We start from the raw sequence: 24357 nt of genomic DNA, 5'->3' as shown, positions 1-24357 counted from the left end.
GCTTCATATTGTGTATATAATTTCAATTTATATAAATACAAGAATTTTACTGCACACTTAACTTTTAAACTCCCTGTAATTGCTGTGGGCAAAGCCGTTGTCGAAGGCGGCAGTTGAGCAAGTAGTGAGTCCGGTCTCACCAAACTGGTCAACGAGTCCGGGCACGAACTCACATCGGCGAGCGAAATGTCCAACTTACGGGTTATCGTCAGCGCGTGACGGCTACGCCAGTTGGGCAATCGGTCGTCTGTGACCATCACCGCTCGTTCTCCATGTTTTTGACGCTTTTACCAATCCGTCCCATTAAGAATTCCTTTATGTTTTAAAGGATGGGTACAAATTATGCAAACTATTGAAGTTGTTTTTACTGCTGTACTCCGATGAAATCACTGTAGTGCATGCTGTACTCGGATATTTGTTTTCCTCTTCACTTCAGCGTGAAGAACTACAGTGCATGCATTTTAATCAGAGACAGGGAAAATAGAACAAATTTTCAACTTACTTTTTCAGCGTTAATGCTAAATTCTTCTAAAAAATGCAGGAAGAATACGATGTTTACTTTTCAAGTGTTAGTTTATTACACAAGTTATGTGTGAATAGCAGAAAGCTACCTAAGTGTAGCTCTTTATAATGGCCAATGGCAGCTGTTAATTAATTAATTAGTTGCATAATTATCTTTAAATATTTATGTTTAGGTGCGTACGGTAAAAATAATCGATCATGATTATCTGTTTAGCTTGTCTAAAAATTAATCTCCGTCCTTTTCCTTGCTTTGTTTCCCTTTCTTTGATTTTTCAATACACAAAGAAAGTGTCCGCAGTACATAAATAAATGTGTGTGTGTGTGCGGGGGGGGGGGTATGCTGAAATGTGTTTCCTCAGCCTTTTATATTCTGTTATATTTATTTAAGAAGGTCCATTAGACATTAGTTTTTAACCCGTTTAATACATTTCAAATAAAATACATTTAAGTTTTTTCCTAATTTATTTTTTAAAAATTAAGTCTTTTTGAATTTTGGTATTATTTTTTTTGGTTCTCTTTGCGACTATTTTTTCTGTCTTATAGGCCTAACTAGTTTACTATCCCTGGAAAAGCAGCTACTTATCTTCCCTAATCTGGCATGTAATTCCTCATGCAAAAATTTTAAATTAAAAAGAAAACAAATACTACTTATGAACTGCTGGAAGTGATTTAACATTGCATTGTAACAAAAAATGAGTGACTGGTGGAAAGTTCAGAGCTCTTGGATGAGGGACAAAACTCAATGACAAATATGAACCGGACAAAAAGCATAGTTAAATTTTTAAAAAGTGTATAAAAAGAAAGTGAACCACTTGTTTCCCTCTTTAATATACGAGTTCTGAATGTCACATTTGACATGGGAGTCCTTTTTGTTCCCTTCTGACTGCCAGTCATAGTGAAACTTCGTCGGGGGAGATAACTCACTCCATGGCTAAGCGCATCCCCCCTATCCGGTAATATTGTGCTTAAGAGACTATTCACTAGACAATACAGCTCTTGGTCACACGATAAGACTATTTGGCTATTTCGTCACGGCTGAGGAGAGAATCGGAAAAGATAAGAACTTTTTCACTATGCAATTTACTTTTTTCTTTAGCTTTTGCTATGCTTGTGTAGAAATCTTTATAAGCTAGTAGAAAAAAGTTTCATGTAATTTAGTCGACAGTAATACGCGATCAGGCACTAAGTACAAAGTAATGTGTGCAGAAATGTAGAATTATCAATGCATTTTTACTCACTTGTATTTAATTTCTTGTTTCCGGACGTCATTGCAGGTCCTTGGTTACCAACTGTGAAGTACAAATAACCTGGTTACTCTGGTTACATTACACTCGTCTTTACTGAACTCGTATTCAACTTTAGCAAAAATGTGCTAGGAAACGTGTGTGTGTTTGTATGTATGTGCACGAAAGTGTAATCGTCTAATTAAAATAGGTCAATAACAGTTTAGAACTGGTCAGCAATATACTACTCAGCTGTGCATTTTAATATAATCACTGAATTGAAATAATCAAAGTGACAAAGGTATACTTGGTGCTATCAAGAGGCCTAGCCATTTGCATTAATGGAACATCATGCTGTATGTTAATGTTAAATTATTTGTGGACAACAGACTAAAATAATGCATCCAGCTGTTACATAAATCTGAGATAAAACTAACTATATTTTATACTGTCTAGACAAACATGTGCTTTTGATGCAGCATTTTATTTTCTCTAACGATTTCTTTATTAATACTTACACTCAGAAGTGTTATTGATTATCATAAAGGTAATATTTGAGCTGCCTGCTTCTGTTATGGCATGTAACATCCAAATTCCTTCTCCAATATATGAATCTGCAGTAAAACGCAGGGTCAGGTTAAACTCGGGGGCACTTCCGGCCAACCCACATGTTACTTCGATGTACGCTGGCTGAGGAGACAACCTGGTCATGTGACATTTCTTGATGTCGCTGGTATAGGATCTCAGTCTAAGTGTGAGACCTTCCTGTAGAACTCTTCTTAACGCTAAGACTTGAGTGTCAGTGTGCAAAAACTGAGGTGGGCCTGGAACAAGATGGAAGAAAAGGGTGATTGATTGATATATTGATTGACTGATTAATTGATTGATTTAAAATCACCAAACTACTTACATTTACCAAAAATTACCACAGATCGGTTACGTTCCGATTCTGGAGCTTCACACTTGATGGTTGGCCACACATCCTGACAGCGAAACTGTCCGAGAGACAGGGTGAGGGGTCCTTGTCCATGAGTCGTTGAACTCTGTGCTCGCCCTGTGTCGTCCATCAGGCGAACACTGACGAGAGGATTGCCATTGGTGAAGAAGCACGAGACAATAACCTCTTGTTTTTCGTCAATAACACGAGTCTGGTTAACTTCTTGTCCATTCACCTGCAACCCTGTGACATTTGCAGGGTCTGGAGACACAAAATAACTCTTAGAAGTGTAGATTCTAATATTTTCTAACATTAGTTTTAAAACTAACTCCAACACATTGTCAAATGTCGTTTCAGGTATTTAATATCATAAACATGAGGGTAAAATAAAATAGTACTTACATCTAACATGTAGTGAAGTGAGTTTAACTACCCGTGGTGCAGAATTGTGTCTGTATAGCTCCCACATTTTTTTTTTTTTTTTTTTTTTAGGCCCTTTCACCCCTCCTGGGGCATAGGCCATCGACTACAGTCTTAACTGTTGTCGATGTTTCGGTAGCAAGGATTTGTTTTACGGGGTGGGGGTGCTGGCCCCACGCCCAACCCTCCTCCTTTTTCAGCCGGGCTTGGGACCGTCCTTGGCGGAGGGCGGCCAGCCCTGTAAACAGATGCCACTTGCAGAGAAAGAACAGCGTGCCCGAGACGAGAAATGAACTCAGGGCAGCCAACCTTCACTGTATTGGTGACAGGCGCTAACAGCGCTAACCGTTGCGCCACCGGGCCGCTTAGCTCCCACATTAGGTCTCTATAACTCCTTTTTATAAGCATAGATAAAAGCATTTCGGAGTTGTAGACATCGCAAATCGTGACATTTCCCATATTTTTGCATGGAGAAATATTTTCAGAAATCCATCGGCATCTGCAAACTAAGTGACTGTTGCCATTGTCGCACAACTTGACTTCAATTATAAACACCGAGTCTTTGGCAGTCTCTCTCAGTTCATCTTTCGGTCGAAAGCTGAAATTATATTGTGTGTTTTCTTTGGCTGTTATTTCCTCGAAAAATGTTTGATTTGTCAGCATACGTGTGCCTGAAACAGATTATAAAAATACTGCATTGTCGATTTTTTTTACAATATATATATATATAAGAAATACAAACAAAAAGTGGAATGTTAACAAATCCTCTTTGAAGTGGATAGGCAATTGTCGGTAGAAAACTTCCATTCACATTTTTAATTTTACAATATCCAACACTCACAAGCGAAAACGTTGGTTTTCCAATCCCCATGAAACAGCTCCAACAGTATCATAGCACATAAATAATAATACAGTCTGCCCATGTCGACCCTGATGTCCTGTCTCGTTTACTTTGAAATACAGAACACGGAGAAAATACTTGGCTGTAAAGGGCAAAGCACCCTAAAGTCATTCGATTAAAGTCCGTTCAGTCTTTAATATTGGAGTCAGTTTAATTAGGTGTATTTCCTTATGAAAGTTGTAAAGACAGATTTGATTAAAATAACCCGGAAATTCGCGAGGAAGGCTGCCTTTTGTTATAGTAACCTGACCCTAGCACTCTCGATAATTATAATCCTAAGTATAATAACCGTTTTCAAAAGTCAGACCAGCCAGTATGTATATGGGAACAAGTCTATATGTAGTCTTTGGATAACATCAAAGTTTAAAAAATAAACAGAAATCAAAACCGATATTTTAGAAACAAAAATAAAATAACAGCTAAACCTTTAAATACTTCAGTATTCAGTCTGAGTGCACAAGAGATGATGTCTACTTCTAGGGAACACATAGAGAATAATATATATCGAAATTTATACAGGCTCGCATGCACGCACTCACGCACACATTCACACACGCAAACACACAAAGTTTAGCGCTTGCATATGCGCATGCAAGGATAGTGGCCTCTGAAGTGAAAAATGGTTGCTTATATTTCTACGACACTTTTGCACTATTTACAAAGATGTAATTATAACAATTTTACATTTTTCAGATAGTTTATGCTTTTTTGCAGTTTATTTTAGTAAGAACTTTAAAAGTAGTGAAGCATAGTAATTAAGAAGCATTTTTTTTTTCTAATGGCAATGACTTTGTCACTGTACTAATTGTTACTACGTATTCACTAAGTGTAGTTCAATTTTTTTCTAGAAAGGAAGACTTCTTGTTTACTTTGAAGTGTCGTTTGCAGTAATTATAAATCCTAAATTTCGGACAGACGGCATTAATGTCATGCTGGTGTCGCTTCCCCTTGCATTTCATTTAGATAGAAGTCAGCATAACCTTTTTCTACATTGTGTTGATACTCACCGTGAAAATCCAGGGCGAGACAACCGGTGGTCTGGACACACCGCTCCATGTACCTCTCCACTGAGGACTCAGAGCTGCATCCGAAGTTGATTAGTCCCCGGATGTTGCTGTTGGGATAAGCGATGAAGGTGTTTTGCAGGTCGTCAGGGCTACAGGCTGACAACATTCATGTCCTCACTTGTGACGTGACACAGGATACACATGCTGTCAGGTCATTTCTTACATATATGACAAAGTAATAATGTCTGCGATCAAGAATGAACTTTTTTAGAAGCGGGATAATTGAAAGAAGATGGTACTATGTCCGTTGACAGAGATTGGTTGACATTGGGTATGATGGCACGAATCAGCAGATCCAAACACTAAAGCTGGGTTCAAAGATGCAAGATTTATTTACCTTTTTAATGGTCTCTAATCTCAAACTGGAAGACAACGAAATGTATTTCTAACACGACTTAGTTTCGTGTGAATTTAAAAGTCATGTAAACGCACATGTTGTCCACGAGAGGAACTTTATAAGGACAATATGTAGCCTTCCATTTCTTCCGATCTATTCATTCGTTCATTTCAAACATCAGAATATCTTTCTACATCATTTTTTTTAGAAATTTGAGTTTCTAAAGTAAATATCCAGGATTAGATGCAAGTAGTAGCATTTGAACATTTGCGCACGCACTCATACAAAGTAAACAACACACAAACACACACACTAAGACCTTCGACAATAATATTAAAATTCATTGTAGACAGTGTTCCGTTAGTCCAGAGCTAGAATCTACTTCGTCGAAAACCTTGTTGGGGCTGTAGTTGCCAAAAGTTGCACCACATTTCTGTCCTCGCGAGATTTTTTGATAACACATTTAGTGTAAAACATTTCCGAAGCAAGCTTTTTATGCTATATTTTTGCATTTTGGAAACTTTCCTTCAGCTTCTGCACACTTTGTTTCCGTATTACCTGCAGATGTTACAATGAAAACATACGTGCAAAACAAAACACACGAAACAAAACAACAAAAAATAAATACATAACAAAACAAAACAAAACAAAGCAAAAACAAAACAAACAAAACAAACAAAACAAACAAAACAAAACAGGTGCTGTAATACTGAGTAAGTACTGTCGATATGAATTCAAATTTCTGTGTATTGATTTAGAGAAAAGAAAAATCCAACAGATTTTAAGTTGCAAGAGTTTAAACTACATCTTTTAAGGCGAGAAGCCTATAGTTTGTACGCCACCCAGTGTTATTACCCTTTGACATTAGTGTTCATATATTTAGTTCGTGTGTTCATGACCAAAATACCCTACGGAGCGGGAACTGTTTACATATGGAACGGGCTGCTGTTTATGTAAATATTTCTAATACCTTCAAAGTCCTTTATTAGAAAACAGAGTAAAGGAAAGCTTACTGCTAAAAATGTCTGTTGTGATTAGAACACTGCCAGACAAGCAGACAGGGTTAACTTAACCTTACCCAAGTTTTTACATTCAAGGCATGTCTTGGTATACGATAAGGGGCATTAATAAAAACTTGTTTCGATGTCTTGGAATGCGTCGAAAAAGCAATGGTTGTCTCCCGTCTTTTTTTAATCCTGTTTTTTTTTCCCCATTACATGAATAAAGGATTATCTAAGCGTTTCGTTCTGTTCTTATTGTGGATACATTTTTTTAATGAAGGTGTTTCTTAAATGCAGTGGGGTAGAGTGCAAATGGTGTTATAAATTGAGTAAAACAAATCTAATCTCTTTGATCACATTGCAAACATTAAAGCTTCCTTTCTTCAATTAATACTTTTTATACATACTCGGTTAAACTTTTCCCTAAGCATTTATTATATTCACTGTTAAAAATGGAAGATATTTTGCTTGATTGTCACCAGCTGCAACTTTTCACGAAGCAGGTCTGATCTTGCCCTGCGAAATTTTCATACATAGTTGACCTTTTACACTCAACCTTGCTTTTCCCTCGACGACATTCGGCCTGAGCCTTTTAATGTCGGGAGGCCACACACTGCTTTTGTTGTGAGGAGAACTTAGTTTCTGCTTCGGCCCAGAACATTCAAACCAAGACGATGTATTTTTATTTATTTAAAATACTAGAGAATGTGAAGGAACGCAAGCAATGCAGACGACATGACACAAACATTAGAAAGCAACACACACACTAACACACATATATATATACAGTGACACATAAACATCACTACTTTTTAGTCTCTCTTCTAGTTTTCTGTTTGAGTAATTAATGTCTTAGTAAGGCAAGGTTCAATAGAGTGAGCAAACAACAACAGAACATGGAAAGGAATGAAGAAAAGAGAAAGATTAATGAGAAGTGAGTGATAACGAGATGAAGATAGGCACGATAAGAACAATGAGAAATGGGAAATAAAAGAAATGGATGAAATACCACTCATCACTAAATTACACTTTTCTCTGCATTTAGAGATTATCACAGGATTTTTGTACTGATCATTACTATGGTGCACAGCATGGAAAAAATAGGCTAAACGATAATGAGTCACTAAATAGAAATGAATCTTATCTTTCGTACATGTTAGTGGTTGAAATTCAAACTACAGCAAAATAAGGAAGCAAAAGGACGAGGAAGACAACTGGTAGATGTACACATCCTGTGACACCTTAAAGTGATTATTAACGTGCGAATGCGAAACTAATTATGTTTTTACGGAAAACTCTGCTTGTGTTATTGTGTGAATGCTTTCAGAGAAGAAGGTTGAGAAAGCAGGCATGAAGATACACAGCACTTTATTCGGGTTATTTATTCTGTGCTTCTTTCTTCCATGTGCGATGTTAAATTGTGAGTATCATTGTCAGCTAATACTGTATTGCTCACACTAACCTGCGACATCAAACAAGAAATCACATAAAATATGATAAGTTTACTTGTTGATCAATTGAAATGTTGTGATTAGACCTCTCTTATATGTTTAATTTCTACTTTATGCATCGTTTTATCATAAATTGGTTTAAGCAAGAGATGCGCTATAACATGGATGATATTTGTTGTTGGGACATACATTTATACTCGTATACCATTTGAGTTTATCAAAACTAAAATAAAAAGAAACGTTTGAATACTCTTTCAGGTCCTCCTCAGTCTTCTGGCACTAATGGCGAAGATTTCATAATTGAAAAAGGAGTCATGAGTATCAGGCTTAAATCTCACACAAATATCAGCAGTTGCTGGATAAGAGATTTAACACAGGAATTTCCCCAAAAAGAAGTTAATTGTAAGGTCAGCGGCGAACCTCCAGATCTTACCTTGACTCTTAATTTAACTACAGACAGGTGTGAGGAAGATTGGACTTTATTTATCAACAATAGCATCGGGATTTCAAACAGAACATTCAGTTTCAGAAATAAGACATTCTCGTGTGAGTATATATACATTATCTCTCATGGTAGCGATTTTTTTTGTTGTTGTTGCAAAACACAGTATTTCTTAACTCAAATTTGTTTTACTAATTATTTGCGTGTGGTGACGTATTTAACGGAAAGAAAATTTTGTCTGTTAGACCTAAAGTTCTGGAAAACCTTTCTCTTCCTTGGGTCTTCATGTGTGCTCTGTGCTACCATCTTCACTGCTGCAGTCATCCTTTGTGTTTTCAATAGAAGGCCATTGGGTAAGCTTATAGCATACCTTCATAAGTGTTCGCTACAAAGAGACTGATGTTCAGTTTACTGTTTTTGTAATAAGTTGAAATTTGCCTTCAGTTCTTGTTTAAATCAGTTTTAACAAATGTATTATTCCTGTAGAAAGACCACCTTAACAATGGCAGTGATAAAGTGGACAGTACAGAAAACATTTAGTATCCTATTGTATTCATTTGTCTACACTCATGCTACACAGACATGCTTGCACATGCATAAACTCATTATCCCAAACGAATCTTTACCAGCTGGAAAGTTTTCATTCAATCATCATTTGTAAATTCACGAAACGATAATATTGGACATCTATAATCCTGAACTGTTGACTAAGGTACACAGCATTGAAGAAACCGGGTAGCTAAGTGGTTAAAGAGCTGGCCTTTTAACCGAGAGCGCTCTGGTCCAACTCCCGACTAACCCAGCAAATGTTGTCGGTCTTGCTGGCGGGTATGGTTACCTGATTCCATAGATTGTTGGGGAAAGTAAAGCAGCGAGGAAGAGAAGATGGGCACCGGCCTATTAAAGCTGGCTTGGAGTAAAATGAGGTCACTAACACCTGACCTTTCAAGGCTAAACACAGTTCTTCTAAACTTTTCACGAAATTACTCATTCATCTCTGCAGCATCCTTTGCTATCTCAGCTCCGTCGTTCCATTAGCTTGAGACCAGGTACTCACTTTATAGCTGGGTCCATTGGGAAGAGCTAAAATGTATTTTGCGACAACAGACTGGTTCGTGTGTACGCCTTGGACTTTTTTCTAACCGCTAGTCTATTCCCTATAGCCCCTCGTTCAGAATCCCAAAGAAGAGAATGAATACGTACTAAAAGGACTGCCTGTTGTAAATGCTCCATCTACTTTCTACCAATATAGCCTTCTTCAGTTTATCACTAACAAGTAAGTAAGTCTTACGTACTAACCCACACGAAAATTAATTTACAAGTTGCTGATTATAATATGATTAGCTTTATTCCACATCATTTTTGTCATTTAATCTAGAAGTGTTATTAAAAATGCTTAAAAGTTCTACATTTCCTTAGTTTCGTTTACCTTTTGACTTACGTAATCAAGGATGCACTTATTTTTGAGTACAAATGATGAGCATACAATTTTGTTGCAAACTATTTCTCAGATGAAAGAAGCGACTGCATCACAGCTACAGGGGAGGCTACAACTGAGGTAAAACGTTTCTGTCCCCAGTTATTTATATATTTTAGTTAGTAAGGCATAATATATTTTCCACTGGGAAGTTGTTTTTTTTTTTTTTACTTCAGGGAGTAGAAGTTACTGTGGAAGATGTACAGCTTGTTTCTAGAATGACTGTTTTCTGTCAAGAAATGGGTTGTCTGGTGCCAAAACCTTTAACACTTACCGTGTCTTGGGAATGCAATTCATCTTAGACACACTGAATTTATTTGCATGTATCACCTGTTTAAAAGAAGTGGCTGATCCTCCTTTACAGAGTTTTTGCTGATGATTTCCTTCCACTTGCTTTTTGAATGAAGGAATGAATGACGGTTTGAATGAAAAAAAAATCTGAATTGCTTTTTCTGTACGTATCAGTGAAAGTAAATAGCAAACACAAGATTTTCTCCTCGTTCTAACAGCTACAGGCACCTGTTGGGAAGAATTCTGACGGCTTGGTCTACGGAGAACTGGACTTTTCAGACAAGATAACATCTGATGTGATCATCGGGACCGTGCCGGAGACACAGTATTCCAACATCCTCTTTGCAACTAATGCAGATACTTCTAAATAACATCCCATTACACTTTTCTCTTATGCTATCAATCTTTGTATTATTTTCTGCCAGAACTAATCGTTTTATTTAAATTTGTTTCTGGATATTTGATAACTCTATTATTTTTTAATTTCTTGCTCCAAATAGATAATAAATTTTAAAAAAATTCATTTTTGTGTTTAAAAGCTGCGTTAACTTTCTTTTCTCTCTCCTGACAGACAGTGGCATGTCTTTGTTGTACTTTAAACAGCTATGTGTCAGCAATGAAAATAATATTATGTCTTGAACAGTTGAGTTTTTGCATGTACTTTGTCCCTATGTGACTGACAATTACTGGTATGTTAGAACATTATACAAATATGTGATAAGATTGTGCCTATGTCTCTAAAGCTGTGAGTTCTGCAAATTTACATGTCGTGAGGCCTAATATTTTCTCTCTTTCTCTCTCTCTCAGTCACAAACACACGAACATACAAACAAACGCATATAATTATTTATTCCGCCAGTTTAGATAATGTGTAAAATGAGTTCCTCAGTCCTAAAATGAGATTGCTTATACTGCAAGTTTCTGTTTCTGTAAGTAAGCATGCTGACACCATTGTCCACTGACAGTCAATAAGCACACAGGAAACAATGAACAATTAACAGAACCCAGGCCATCATGACAACGGCTTTGATGTCCAGGCTGCGTGCATTGTGTTCACTTCCTTCTTCCTGTCTGCTCTGAAAGACTGAATCGTCACTTGAGACTGTTCTCCAGAATACTTATCACTTATTTGTTGACCTGCATGTGCATCTGTTTGCATACATGAAGGTACGACTGCACGATATGTATGCCAAGAATGTTTTGATTGGTGTATATGTGTCAGGAATATGTTTGATTACCTTGCCATTAGTTTCGCGATGACCCCAGGCAGTTGCCCACTACTGTACTCCTCAATCACAAGTCTCGATAAATAATTGATCCTATTTCCTGTCGCTGGGGTTTCACTTACCTAAAGTTTGCTTCTTTCAAGTGTATTGAAAACTTGACCTATGACCAGATGTTAAAGTTCACAGGGAAGAGCTCTAACGCCGGAGTCTTTAATATTCTTATGTTATTTTGTTTTAAGCCCATATGGCAGGTCACATGGTAAAAGAGTGAGAAAATGTTGGAAAGTGCATGTTTGGTGTCTTTGAAGAGGAATGTTCTTATCAGATTCTTCAATCGTAAAATGTATTATCGTCTAGCCACTACAGAATATACTATGATTCTTGTTTGGATGTCACAAAGCCCAGCTGTTTAAAACATTTTCAACTATTCACACGAAAATCCTGTACAGTATAAAAACTGTGATATATATTAGTGAAAACAGTCACCTGTCAAAGAAGGTTTGACGTAGAAGTATAACCAGTTGTTTGGTTATGAAAAATTGGATTTATTACATGACTTGTAGCAAATAAATCAGGGTAATTTTTCCCAAAAAATCTTTACACACACACACACGCACACAAACACACACACACAAGCACGCAGTAGACCACAGTTTCTGTACAAATGCTAGGGACTTGGACAAACGTTTATGAACTGTAATGTTTGGAAGTTTAATATTCGTAAGTGGTTGTGATTTGATTTTATTTGACCAGAGCGTTGATGGCAATGTCCGTTTCAGGTTTGAATTGTTTCTATTTCTTATAGAACCATTCTCAGAACTGTTTTGTCCATTCAAGATTTACTTTCATTTCATGTGACTTGGGTCAAAGTTACTTCTTCTTGGTCTTCTACTGTGAAAACCTCTCTGCAATGACAAAAGTAATTTTTACAAACTTTTAAAATTAGGACCAAATCGAGACAAAATAACTAAAAGAAAAGCACAAGAATGAATGTTCAAGAACCCGTCTATGCATAAATAATATTTCTTGTCTGGCTGCTTTAATTGTAGTAATGAAGCGACAGTCTGATGTATGGTTTAATTATCATAACGATAAAAACATTTGTCATCTTCATCTAAAATATTTGTAGCAATATATTTTATTTAAAGCAAACTTACGATTCCGTTTCCTCGTGTCCTGAAATAACAGTAAAATTTATTTTCTTTTAATACAAAGCAATTTAAAGTCATGTTATTGAAAATATTGACCAAATACCTTAAAATCACTGCAACCTAGATGTTGATTTAAAAAAATTACAGCTTTTAAAGAACAGTCTTCCATTTCTTAGACTTATGAGAGATAACTAAAGCACTTTAAATAAATCCGTATTGTGATTGTTGACTATTTGTGTGATTATTCATAGGTACACAGGATTTTGACGATAAAAATCACGATTGTCAACAAATCCTTTTTTTTTTTTGGAAATACTCTATTGTTTATGAACTTTGTTTTGTACTAAAAGATTAATTTTCTTAATAAAAGAAAGTCATACTAACCTTCCTGGCTATAGCATTTCTTGCATGCAACCATGATGACTAGGCCTAGAACAAGTATGACAGATGCAACTGCTCCCAAGACACCACCAACAATCTTTCCAGTATTGTGCTCCTCTAGCGACAGAAAAATTACATTTGTCATCGTCGTCATCATCATCATCATTTACTATTTTTGTTGTTAGCACAATCTGACACCTATGCCGTGTATCAGCGACAATCGCTAAAGACGCAAGATGAAGTTTTTTATCAATCTACTAAGGGCGATAATTATGTTGTCTATTTTTAGTCATGAGGTAATCTTCCTGGTGACATTATTCTATAATATTACAACTACTTATTATACCTTCTTGCAATAGTTAATTGAGATATGTCGTAGTGATTGATTTGTATCAAAAAATTTACCAATGAGTGAGTGAAACTGTTTGAGATAATAATCTTTGTGTACCTTCGCTATTAGAAGAGGTTTCATTAAGGGATTCTCTGAACTCTTCCGGTCGGTTTCCTTGTGTATAAAATGAATCGCACTCTGTGACTTCATTACCTGCAACAAGTACGAGCACACTAATATATATAAACACACACATGACTGGTGGGAACAAGTGTACATTACTTGACATTACTTGAAGCACTCAAATGTCTGATATATTTCAACTGTGACATAACATACTCCAAACATAACCTTTTATAATGGAAATGAAATAAAAATACAGCGTTAATGACATCTCCAATATCTTAAAATTACTAAAATGAATGATTTGAGGGAGCCATTATAGTATTCAAAACACATTAATCCAGAGACAAGCGACTTTTGAGTCAGATTTTGTATCAGCGACCATAATCTCTACATAAGTACTAATGGTCTTTATTTTTTTTTCATGATTCTCTTTCTTCTAACCCTTCAATAATTGGTAGTAGAGAAATATTGTCTTCTAAAATAGAAAAAAATTAAAAATTATTTGAAATACAAAGAAACTTATAAACCCTATCCCATACCTACCTCTTGCATACAAAAAGAAGAACAAAATAAAGTAAAAATGTTTACTCATTTTAGGTGATGATAAATAAGTTGTCCCTCAAACATAGACCTGGAATCAAAATGCAATTTTAGTTTATAAAATATTTAGCAACATATTTATTTATGCGATATTTTTATGTAAATAGCATTTATATCAGCTTGATAATGTGTGGTTGTGACTGGAAATTAAGTATCTTGCTTGAATCACAATGTTTGCCCTTGGACTTCCTGGTGCAGTAAACTGTCTTCTAGAAAAATGTTATATTTGAAGTAAATTTAAAACTTTTAATGATGGTAACAGCTGTTCTAGATAAAAGTTATCCGAAAGGACCGGGCTAAAATTTGTTAGTATGCTAGTTGTTTAGAATACAAACAAAAGAACATGGAGACTATCATAAAGTCTTCCCCAGCTAACAGGAAAGGAATCAACTAAATGTCCTTAAAATATCATTATAAAGTTGCTTTTGAGCTGGGCCGTTAGTACTTGCCAATAGTTGGCAAAGTTTGAAGTGTTTGCTGTGTAGAATATGTTTGGAATACGCGAAGAAAATATTCAAGTACTTACAGATTAGTCATATGTTGTTTGTTACTTGTCCATCCACTACCACAAGAAGTATTTATTTGAAAAGCTAAGCCTTGTAGCCAGTTGATAGACCTTATGTGCTTCACATGTTTCTTGATGCAATAAATCTTCACAAATGAAAAAAAGACAAGAGTGTACATGGGTACGGTGAAAAAAATATTCGAGTGATTGTAAAAACTGTTATCGCTCTCAGGTATTGACCCCTCCTATTATTGCTAGTATTTAGTTTCATTTTTCTCACAAGTTTTTCTTCTAAACAGATGAGACTTTGTTAAGCAACTATCGTTTACAGGTCGAGTATGAACGTGTCGACGTAGGTTAAAAATATGGGGCTAACCACACCAGGAAATAAAACAAATTCATTGCTTGCCAATGCTTGATACATTATCAGTGATTATTATCCGCCATCTTGCTGCCCTAGCGACATTTGTTCATCGACTGTCATTGGATTGATTTCGTGATATCGGAGCAACAAAAAAGGCTACAATATTGACATTAGATGGCGATACAAGGCAAAATCTTCTATTTCTCCATGTAATACAAGCGCACACACTCAATGCTATCTCTCTCTCTCTCTCACACACACACACGCACACATGAATATCCGCTGCGAATAGCGAGACAACCAGTTGCCATGATAAGTTTGCCAAATACCATGAAAACTATCTGGCGACCCCTCGACTTGTCTACCGCGAAGAAGCGTCTCCAATACAAAATTAAAAGGAAAGAAAGTAAGCGAATAGGAAGAATATGCTTTCTGTAGATCGTCTTTAGTCCACTTGAAGGTTGCATCGTAAACATCCGTTTTGGACTTTACTTTAGCCTTGAAATCAGCGTTCAAACACGGCCTGTCGTTGGCCAGTGCAGGCAACACATCCTTACATCTTTTCTCTTAACTTTAGCAGATTATGGCTCTCACCTGCGGCTTGATCGACTCTTAAGTCATTTACTCATTCTTCCCTTGACTTCCGTTGAGAGGACCACTTGGACAGGCACAACAACTGACAAGGGCCACCACTTACACATGTTTCAGACGATAACACCGTGTAACACAACTTTGATAACAGATAACAGGTATGTGTCTGTTAGGAACAGGGGGTTGTTGCCCCTGTCTGTGTTAGTCAGGGATTATTGCCCTTACCAGTATGAGAGTGTTTTTGTTGCGTCGCGGTTAGCGTCAGAACCCGACGTCATTTTATGACGCAAGTTGAGAGGGACGTAGCGTGAAAATTATTTGGAAGGAAGCAGACGGCTGTGGGCAGTTAAGAGAGGCCGAGTGGACGTGTGTAGAGTGTTTGCTTTGGATCTTGTGTGTTGATCCCAGAGGATTTATTTGTAGTGTTCGCTTTGGATCTTGTGTGTTGATCCCAGAGAATATATTCTTAGTCGTCGACTAGGTGTCTGCCTTTCAGCACTTTCTCTCATTAAGAACCGGAAGGTGTATGTGGTTTTCCCTAAAAGTTTTGTGTGTGGATATCAGTCAAGTGTTGCCAAGACTGCACAACTTCTGGACCAGGGAAGGGGAGGAATTTACCAGGACGTTTTATTTTTGGGTTGTACAGACGTTCTCTTCAGACAGTGAGGTGTGAGTAACTAAGACTTTAACGAAATACAGTGGTACCTCTACATACGAGTTTAATTCGTTCCGTAACCTTGCTCGTATGTCAAATTGCTCGTATCTCAAAGCAATTTTCCCCATTGAAATTAATTGAAATGCCATTAATCCGTTCCAGCTCCCAAAACACCACCTCAGTTGTTTTTGTTAAGTGTTTTTGAATAAGAAAAATGTATTTACAAGAAAAAAACATTTATTTATAAATAACAAATACACATTCTATAAAAACATAATAAAAGAAAAAGTGAAGTTTTTACGGAAGCGCTTAATTTTCGTCACTGGTCTTCGCTTTTTTCGTCACGTTTTGCTCATTTTCACCTGCAGATCGTTTAAAAAAAAAGTCCAAGGAGGTTTGTTTCTTCCTCCCTTTCAGGATATTGCGGAAATGAGTCAGGCAAGTTTCGTTGAACAACTCCGATGCACGACCTTTATCAACTCCTTCTGTTTAAGCACAGTACACATCATTGATGTGCTACGCCCGTACATAACTCGCACACCTTGCTCATGTTTTTCTATGATTTCACGCTTTAATTCAATAGACATCATCTTCTTCTTAGGACCCATGGTTATAAAAATAAATGTGATAATGTTTTGTAAATGTACAAAAAGCAAAAAACGCGAACCCAACTTATCAAAAATGCTTCGAAAACGAGGGAAACAAGCACACAGACTGAGGTCTAGTCTGAGGTGGGAGAAACTGTTAGGCGCTGCACACGACACCAACATCCGCCCCGCATGTTGGGGTCGTGTGCAGCGGTGTAGTGTGCGATTCCTCGTATCTCAAATCTTGCTCTTATCTCGAAGCAAAATATCGCTCGCTCGGCGGCTCATCTCAAAACACTCGTATGTCGAGGTACCACTGTATTCAAAAACATACATCAACTTTGATTTACAGGCCGCGGCGTGGAAGACCTACAGACTTTGTATATATATAGTTCGCAGTATCGTGTGCACGAGTTTATTGTTGATTGATATAAAAGTTTTGCTGCCCACGACAAAGAAAGATTGAAAGAACACGTAAGGGGACGTGTGCGTACAGTGAGTGAAAGTGTGATTTAAACGCGTCCCTGACAGTGTCTCATAATAACTTTAGTGTGCTGATTTCAAACATGTTTGGCCACGTCAGGTTTAAAATAATATAATCTAAACATGTAATCACATTGCCGTTGTTTGTAAACGTTTATGAAATGTTTAAATGTTATCACTCTTACATTTTTTGAATGCCCTTTATAAATACCTTTCACCTTTGTATACCTTATGCACAAATAATTCCGCGGGATTATTTTTTTCTAGTTTGACAATAACAAAACACTATTAAAAAACACCAAAAAAAATGTGAAAGATTTGATTTATTAAAAACAATTATTCAGGTTTACACATTTACGAAACCATATAGTTAAATCAATGTTTACATTTAACTCACTACGAATGCAGAACAAAAATCTTAATGTGTGTCCAAGCAGAAAATGACAGCGAAACTCTGAAAGCATTGCCACATTTTGGCACGATGGTCTCTCTTTCAAACGTTTGTAGAAAGCAAGCAGCCTATCACATATAAATATCTCCAATCCTCCACAAATGAGGACAATGTTTAAAAAATAAATAACATTAGATAATTAGTTTTTATAAAATTATAAATATATTTTAGATGGAAGCGGCGCATACGTATAACAGCCTCATTCCAACTGCAATGCTAAACTCTCTAGTGGATGTTCATGGACACACGTGTCTCACAGAAAAAGTAAATATTGCAACACTACTATTGTAAAAGAAACACCACCGGTAGCTCTGGATTCAGAGAAATAAGCTTATGTGTATAAAGTAAAACGAATTAGCTAAAATCTTAGAGAATAATTAAAATTAATTAAAATAAAAAAATTTATCAAGATAGAAAAGAATCCACAAAATTGTTCTATTCCTAACTATAATGTTTCTATTTGAAAGTATTTTTGAAGGCCCTTTATACAAGTGAACTGGCTGAATCATCCGTGCTCAGTGGCTGTGGCTGATATCTCCTTACCTGTCTCTGCAAGCACTTAATAAAATTATAACATAAAATGAATAAATTTTATAGAAATCATATTTATGTGAAAAAGTTGTCTAAATTCAGTAACCTAATAAATGCCAACAATGTGAAGCGATCAAGTCACAGGTATGAGACATAAGGTTTAAGAAAGTATGCTTGCTAACATTTTATTTCTTTAAAGGTCATAATTTTATCTATAAAATGCCTTTAGGAAAAAAAAACAGTTTTCATGTTTCAGTAAGGTGCCTTAACAACAAACCTTTCTTCGGATAAATAGCGAGAGACCCAACACTAGAAGCATCACACCGATAATAGGTAGTATTATTGTCAGATTTACTTTCCATGAGGCTTGAGCTAACACAAGAAAAAAAAATCAAGAAAAAAATTTCAATCTGTGAGTTAAAACACTACAACATTAATCTAGGTGGGGTAAAATATTTCATTCCTTCTAGTGTAATCGGTATTCAAAGGTGATATTTTCATTTTTGGAAATAACGGAAATATTCTGAAATTTAGAAAGTCTTTTGAGTTCCGCATTTAAGAGACATTGCAATTTTTTAAATGACCATAATATTTTACCTTAAAGTACTTTTTTCTCATCACAATTTTGACCACTTTTGATGAATTTCAAATATTTTAGCTTAGGCTTATAGTTAGTAGAGTATCCCTTAAGGAAAGATAGAAGAGAGAGAAATAACATTGAGAATAGGAGGTTGGAAGATATGCCCCATAGAAAATGACACTGAAGACAAAACCAAACGCTAAGAACAGAAACTGAGACCACAAAAGTAAAGTTTTCAACAGAAACATATTTCGTGATAAAGATAACTCACTAAATCTCAAATACATTTGATCTAATGTATGAATTGCATTTTTCAACCCTTTTACCTTCTGTGTGTTTTTCCATAGCCACACTACATCCTTTCACTTCAAATGTAACTGGACCATTGTCCGGGAGACAAAGATATTCGCTGTTTTCATACTGTGAAGTATTCAACTTCACTATGAATACATATTTGTTGTCCTCACGTATATGGTGACAAGGAGTTGAATTTTGGCAAGATGATTGTGTGTATCTGGCTACAAGAGCTAGGTAAGAAAAATCATTTTATTCAGTGTAAGCTTTATTGCATTAACGCTGAAAAAGCTGTTATTATATATATAACACCCAGTCTGAACTGATATTGATACAAAATCACGGGCGCACATAAAAAAGTTCATTCAAAAAGTTTGGTAAAGGCAAGCATTTGCTATGACTTGATAAAATGAGGAAAATAAAGAATGAATTATGCCATTGCATTCATGTTATATATAAAGTGATTAAAACTCACTGTTGTTGTAGATGACACTGAAACCTTCAATACTAGACGAGAATATACATTTCAACATCACTTGACGTATGCTGAATTCTGAATTCACCTCACAGGTTGCAAAATGCTTGGAATCTGCCGACAGTTTAGGGACAAAAAGTTAATTACGAGGTTGGATTTTTTTTCTTTTCTTAGGGAGAGGATTTGTATCATTTTATTGTTATATATATATATATTTAGCGAGAGCGACATATATGTATATGTTTCCAGATTGCTTGTGAACTAAATGTAACACTTATAGAAGTAGAAATAACTCATAGAAAGTGAGATTTACCTTGTGTTTCCGGAAACCAGCAGGGCATGATGCTGTCAAGCGTATAATTTTCAGAAATACATCGATAACTTCCTTTTTGGTCAGAAAAGTTTCTGGGAATGGTGATCACAGCAGTGTCTGATATCGGTTCTCTAACCTCGAAGCTTTTCTGTGTGATGCAGTGAAACTTCGACCCAGTCCACACACACTCAACCAGGAGCTCTGTACAGTTCATTTTAGAACAATTAGTTTTTAGACAACATTTTAAAATTACCTTTAATGTTCGTGGAATCTTAGTTTTCTTTGACGCAAAGATTTATCAAAGAAAATTACTAGGACAAGCTATATAAAATCGTATAGATGTTGGTACAGATCGGCACTGATATCTTGTGTTAGCTCACTTTTGAAGACACCCCTACCAAAGAGACTATATATTTTTTCGCACAAGTTCATTATATTCGAGGGAAAAAAAGACACTTTTTATTTTTGTCTTCCGTTACACACTGTTTTACATCATTTCTGTAAATATCTGCCATATGGCATTAGTCAAAATGTTTGACTTAATCATTCGCTATATATTTACCTTCACCTCCACTGTCAGGATAAAAAATGAGCGTAAAAGTTTTGTGTGTGCTATTGTCAGCTTTTGGGAACTGGCACTCTAGGTTCCTTTCGTCTGTTGTGACACATTTTGATTCTGCAATCTCTGCAATGCACGTGAGATTACAAAACATCAGGGTAACGAATGTGAGGAGAAGGGTGGGCCTAGCTCACCCAAAGGGTAAAGGAACACCTGCTGGCTCGCTTCACCCGATTTTCGTTCTCTTGCACCCGATCATACATAGAGACAAACACGTACAAGTCAAGAAATAGCAGGAACTGTCGTGGTCAGAACTTTAAAAAAATCTGGTTTGATGTGATAGTCATCTACCTCATCGTTAAAGTATCAAGCAAGGATTTCAAAACACCAATGAAGTAATCGCCATAGACAACATTGAGGATTAGGTCAAAATGTTAAACTGACTGTGTACCTCTGCTGCTTTCACTTACCTGTTGTTGCTACAGAGATCAAGATTAAGCATTGGTAAAGGACTTTCATCTTTTGTAGAAACGGTTGATAAACAAAATCACATTTTCCTTTGCAATGCTGAAAGCAAACGACGGATACAAATAAATATTAATATTTTTGTTTACAATAAATATATCTTACATCTTTTCGTCTATTGGTGTTTTTCATAGTCTAACAGCATACAATGAAATTGCTACTAGCCAGCCAGTGATGCCGCTTATTCAACAGGTAAATAGGTGTATATCCAATACGGTACACTTTTTTGACTAGCTCATATCATGTAGCTATATATCAGTAGAAAAGCTTCAAGGAAAGCAAGTAACATCATACAAGAGGACGCTTCTTCAAGTCAGTCACCCAGCTTTTTCTTCTGTTAACCATAGCGTCGACTGCCTTGGAGGAACCTCTCTAAGGCAAGAGAAAGGAATGTAAGCGAAGCAGAACAGCATTCACTGTCAACACATAAAGAAGATTAATTTCAGGATATGTAGCTGTGTTGGTGCCGCTCTGTTGAATCTTCTGTGTGCATGTGTGCGTGCTTACAGTGTACAGTATGTATGCATTTGTAGGGGTTCTCTGATTATAAAAATGTAGGTATTATAAATAAGTCAGAGGGTTATGAGATCAATAGAGGTCTACATAGCTGGGTACATTTTAAAAGCAAACAGGTATATACGTGTGACTAATATATGATCTATCTTTGCTGGCTGCATTCCTTTTCTCTATGTAAAACATTCTATTTTATCTCTTTTTTTTAGTAAGCTTAAAACCAAATTTTGCTATAGGCACTAACAGCTTACAGTAAAATATCTATTAGTCCAAAGTGATGATTGCCAGTTTACAGTTCTCCAATTCCGTCGAAAATTTATACTTAGGTTTCAGAATCTTATTGAAAACATGAATAAACAGGAGGCTTACCAAGATATCGCTCAATCAACACAAGTCTTGTGAGAGCAACACGCTAACGGACATTGCAAGCTGAGTTTCCTGGAGATACCTGATGTCAGTCATGTCAGACTGGTCTGTATTGCACGAACAGCTTTCTGTGACAGCTCAACATCAAATCTTTCTCAAGCAGCCGAGGAAGGTAATCAGATTTTGAAGCCGAAACTGCCATGTGTAGACCTAAAATCTAAGTAATCGCAAGATGGCGCAGATGTGACAGTCGAAATAAAATGGCCCAGGAAAAGATAAAAAGCGGATCAGACACAGAAATCGACATAGAAATGTTGAAAATATCGTAACATATGTACTGATCAACATTAGACACAAAACTTCACGCAGATAACCGGCAAATATGAAAGTGAGGAAGAGCTGTCAGCCTCTAGCCAGGCAGGCGAAGGGACGTTACTCTTGTTATAACATGTCTACACGAGATCAGCCTTCAGTTGGCAGACGTGAAACAGATTTCTAAGAAAAGTTGAAAATCGTGAATAATCCTTGCAAGAACAGCCAAAACTTTGTTAAATATGTTTTATTATTTGTATTTAGTTGCTTTCATTTAAAAATATTGCGGTAAATACCATAGTAATAACTTTAAAGGAGTATAAGCCAGAAAGCTTATGGGTGAAAATCTCATGTAAACAGTTTATAAAATATGCTAGTTTCTTGTTGTAATAATCTAAAATCTTGAAGTCACAGTTAAGCAGCTTTCTAAGATGAGTTAATTTAAGTACAACTTATGAAAGCTAAAATCAGTTTCTACCAGTGTTTTTGCTCAATAGTCCCATTCCCTAGCAGAGCTAATAGTAACTAAAACTTCTTTCTAAGTAACCTATCTGACAGTAAATGAAGTACAATCTACTATAGAAGTTAAAACTGCTGTAGAATGTCCTTTAAAGTCTGCTAGTATTGCATTTCACGTTAATTAGATGTCTACAATATGCTCCTTTTTATTAGAAACGTGTGTACTTATGTAACACTCTAAGTTTCAGCATATCTGATCACAGTTTTGTTGGTCTACCAAAGCTAATGAGATCACTTTACATAAAACCTAGTCAACAAGACTATACACATATTTTACATTCTTCAAGTTATTGATTTGGAAAAAATGGTTTGATTCTTCAGAACTGAACTGTTTGAATAAATTTCTTTTACATTTGGAGCTTAAAGAATGTGTATGTCAATCCTTGATCTGTACACATCACTAAAAAGGATGAGGGATAAGTATCAGTTGAAGGCAGCATTTGACAAAATTCTCGAGTAAGATCTTTGGTGAATATTGACAATTGGGTCCATTAATTTTTTTCTTGATTGTCTGGATTCTTCTTTTTGTGTCAGCAAGTAGTCTGCATCATTCACCTGTACAAGAAGATGGGAACTATGAGGAACTTGTGCACTTGGTAATTGCAAAAACCTGATGATATTGCATGCAAGATCCTGTTCATCTTGGCTTTTGCAGCTGGAGCTGTAACAATCATGTTGCAGATTTATGATACACAGCTGAATTTGTAGACAGGTAGCTACCAGATATCTGAAGCTGTGTGTGGATCTCTCTATTGCTTTGCCATTGGTGTTGACAACAGCTTTACTCATTTCAGTACTGGTCTTTGCAAAGTTTGTGAGTATTCTGTCTTTTGCATAGTTATTATCCAATGCAATCCATTGTGACATGACTATTTCTTTTGGCACTCTACTTATGTATGCCGTACCTTGAAACGTTGTCGTCCTATTGATGTTAGCAGTTAATATAGCAAATCTGTCTTTGCTTTATTACTGAGAAAATTGTCTCCCTTTCTTGCTCCCTGAAGAGCAGGAGCTTTGATACCCACAGAACAAACTAGTCACAAGAAAAAGATCTGAAAACTTTTAACATTTTTATATTTTAATTGACGCTCCTGTTACAATCTAATGATAATTATGATGATGTTAAAATGTAGTACCAAGGTAGAGTGCTATATATATATATATATACACACAGATGGTATAGCGAATCAGATTAGATTTTAGTTTTCCTGTGGCGACCTGTTTTCTTTAAGAATTTGTGTATGTGATTGATCGCAAAGTACCCTGAATAAGTTTGTATAACATCTACAATTAGTGTCAATCCTCTAACACTGTATAAGAATGTTGATGATGATTGATATCCAAGTAGCTGTATGGAGAGACATTCTTTTTAAAGACAGATCGAAGTGTCAGAAAGCAGGCATCGAAGAATAACAGGAACCTGTCTGCAATCGGAAAAAAGGATGAGATCACTCAAAACACTTGTCCGTAATACTTTTTCACAATTAACTTCCAAACATACAGAAGCATTCATAAAAACTTTACTCAGCCATAAAAGACCAAAGGAACTAGCAATGTTTGTCTAAGCAAAGCATGAAAACGAAAAAAAAAACTTGTGTCTACTTACATTAAGAAGGAGAAAAAGATCCAACTTTCCTGTGCAGTTTGGAGACATTAAGCCATACGAAGTGTCAGCGATAACATAAAAATTATCTTTTGAAGATGAACTTCCTGCTCTTTAGTATATGTTTATACTAAAGGGACTTTTCTTCCTCCAGCCAAATATTATTAAGGCACATATGTTCCGAGGAGAAATCGGGCATCCAGAAAGAGAAACACTAATATAAGTAATACCTAATTAAGAAAACTCT

The 24357-nt window shown here is 36.1% G+C and overlaps 3 protein-coding genes and 1 long non-coding RNA gene across 7 annotated transcripts; 1 reads left to right on the top strand and 3 right to left on the bottom strand.

Moving 5' to 3' along the window:
• Window positions 1-1536: 1536 nt before the first annotated feature.
• LOC112567456 lies at window positions 1537-3151 on the bottom strand. Its single transcript, XM_025244146.1, has 4 exons — window positions 3085-3151; window positions 2662-2943; window positions 2264-2569; window positions 1537-1811 (listed from the first exon to the last, which is right to left on the bottom strand). Exons 1-4 carry the CDS (start codon window positions 3149-3151, stop codon window positions 1753-1755), a joined length of 714 nt encoding a protein of 237 aa, XP_025099931.1. The 3' UTR covers window positions 1537-1752.
• Window positions 3152-7707: 4556 nt separating this feature from the next.
• LOC112567935 lies at window positions 7708-11069 on the top strand. The gene is made up of 5 exons (XR_003099944.1): window positions 7708-7828; window positions 8118-8405; window positions 8547-8654; window positions 9465-9859; window positions 10288-11069. It is a non-coding gene; the product is annotated as an uncharacterized LOC112567935 (long non-coding RNA).
• A 513-nt stretch (window positions 11070-11582) lies between these two features.
• LOC112567932 lies at window positions 11583-15449 on the bottom strand. Of its 3 annotated transcripts, none has more exons than XM_025244832.1 (7): window positions 15348-15449; window positions 14411-14535; window positions 13828-13915; window positions 13276-13371; window positions 12831-12944; window positions 12453-12471; window positions 11583-12200 (listed from the first exon to the last, which is right to left on the bottom strand). In XM_025244832.1, the coding sequence occupies exons 3-7, from the start codon at window positions 13874-13876 to the stop codon at window positions 12146-12148; spliced, it is 333 nt and encodes a 110-aa protein (XP_025100617.1). In that variant the 5' UTR covers window positions 13877-13915; window positions 14411-14535; window positions 15348-15449; the 3' UTR covers window positions 11583-12145. The 3 variants fall into 3 exon arrangements, with proteins under 3 accessions (XP_025100617.1, XP_025100616.1, XP_025100618.1); XM_025244831.1 differs by lacking the exon at window positions 15348-15449 and adding an exon at window positions 15083-15327; XM_025244833.1 differs by lacking the exon at window positions 15348-15449 and adding an exon at window positions 15083-15325 and having other exon boundaries at window positions 13873-13915.
• Window positions 15450-17381: 1932 nt separating this feature from the next.
• On the bottom strand, window positions 17382-20878 carry LOC112567923. 2 transcript variants are annotated; one of them, XM_025244812.1, is made up of 7 exons: window positions 20743-20878; window positions 20276-20398; window positions 19714-19914; window positions 19401-19514; window positions 18958-19158; window positions 18329-18423; window positions 17382-18078 (listed from the first exon to the last, which is right to left on the bottom strand). In XM_025244812.1, exons 1-7 carry the CDS (start codon window positions 20789-20791, stop codon window positions 18004-18006), a joined length of 858 nt encoding a protein of 285 aa, XP_025100597.1. In that variant the 5' UTR covers window positions 20792-20878; the 3' UTR covers window positions 17382-18003. The 2 variants fall into 2 exon arrangements, with proteins under 2 accessions (XP_025100597.1, XP_025100598.1); XM_025244813.1 differs by having other exon boundaries at window positions 17382-18069.
• Window positions 20879-24357: the final 3479 nt, after the last annotated feature.

The sequence above is a fragment of the Pomacea canaliculata genome, linkage group LG7 (assembly GCF_003073045.1).
Source record: "Pomacea canaliculata isolate SZHN2017 linkage group LG7, ASM307304v1, whole genome shotgun sequence".
Taxonomy (NCBI): domain Eukaryota; kingdom Metazoa; phylum Mollusca; class Gastropoda; order Architaenioglossa; family Ampullariidae; genus Pomacea; species Pomacea canaliculata.
The sequence above is the reverse complement of the archived record's forward strand: the minus strand, read 5'-3'. Positions and strand labels throughout refer to the sequence as shown.

Excerpts from the sequence above, each read along its gene's own strand:
- LOC112567456 (XM_025244146.1), bottom strand. The coding sequence starts at position 3,151 with ATGTGGGAGCTATACAGACACAATTCTGCACCACGGGTAGTTAAACTC. Across the intron at positions 2,944-3,084 it reads CACTTCACTACATGTTAGAT|ACCCTGCAAATGTCACAGGG; the intron begins GTAAGTACTATT and ends TTGTGTCTCCAG. Across the intron at positions 1,812-2,263 it reads AATCAATAACACTTCTGAGT|TTGGTAACCAAGGACCTGCA; the intron begins GTAAGTATTAAT and ends TGTACTTCACAG.
- LOC112567932 (XM_025244832.1), bottom strand. The coding sequence starts at position 13,876 with ATGAGTAAACATTTTTACTTTATTTTGTTCTTCTTTTTGTATGCAAGA. Across the intron at positions 13,372-13,827 it reads CTTCTTTTTGTATGCAAGAG|GTAATGAAGTCACAGAGTGC; the intron begins GTAGGTATGGGA and ends TACTTGTTGCAG. Across the intron at positions 12,945-13,275 it reads AACCTCTTCTAATAGCGAAG|AGGAGCACAATACTGGAAAG; the intron begins GTACACAAAGAT and ends TTCTGTCGCTAG.
- LOC112567923 (XM_025244812.1), bottom strand. The coding sequence starts at position 20,791 with ATGAAAGTCCTTTACCAATGCTTAATCTTGATCTCTGTAGCAACAACA. Across the intron at positions 19,159-19,400 it reads CAGTGTCATCTACAACAACA|CTCTTGTAGCCAGATACACA; the intron begins GTGAGTTTTAAT and ends TTTCTTACCTAG. Across the intron at positions 18,424-18,957 it reads TATGGAAAAACACACAGAAG|CTCAAGCCTCATGGAAAGTA; the intron begins GTAAAAGGGTTG and ends TTCTTGTGTTAG.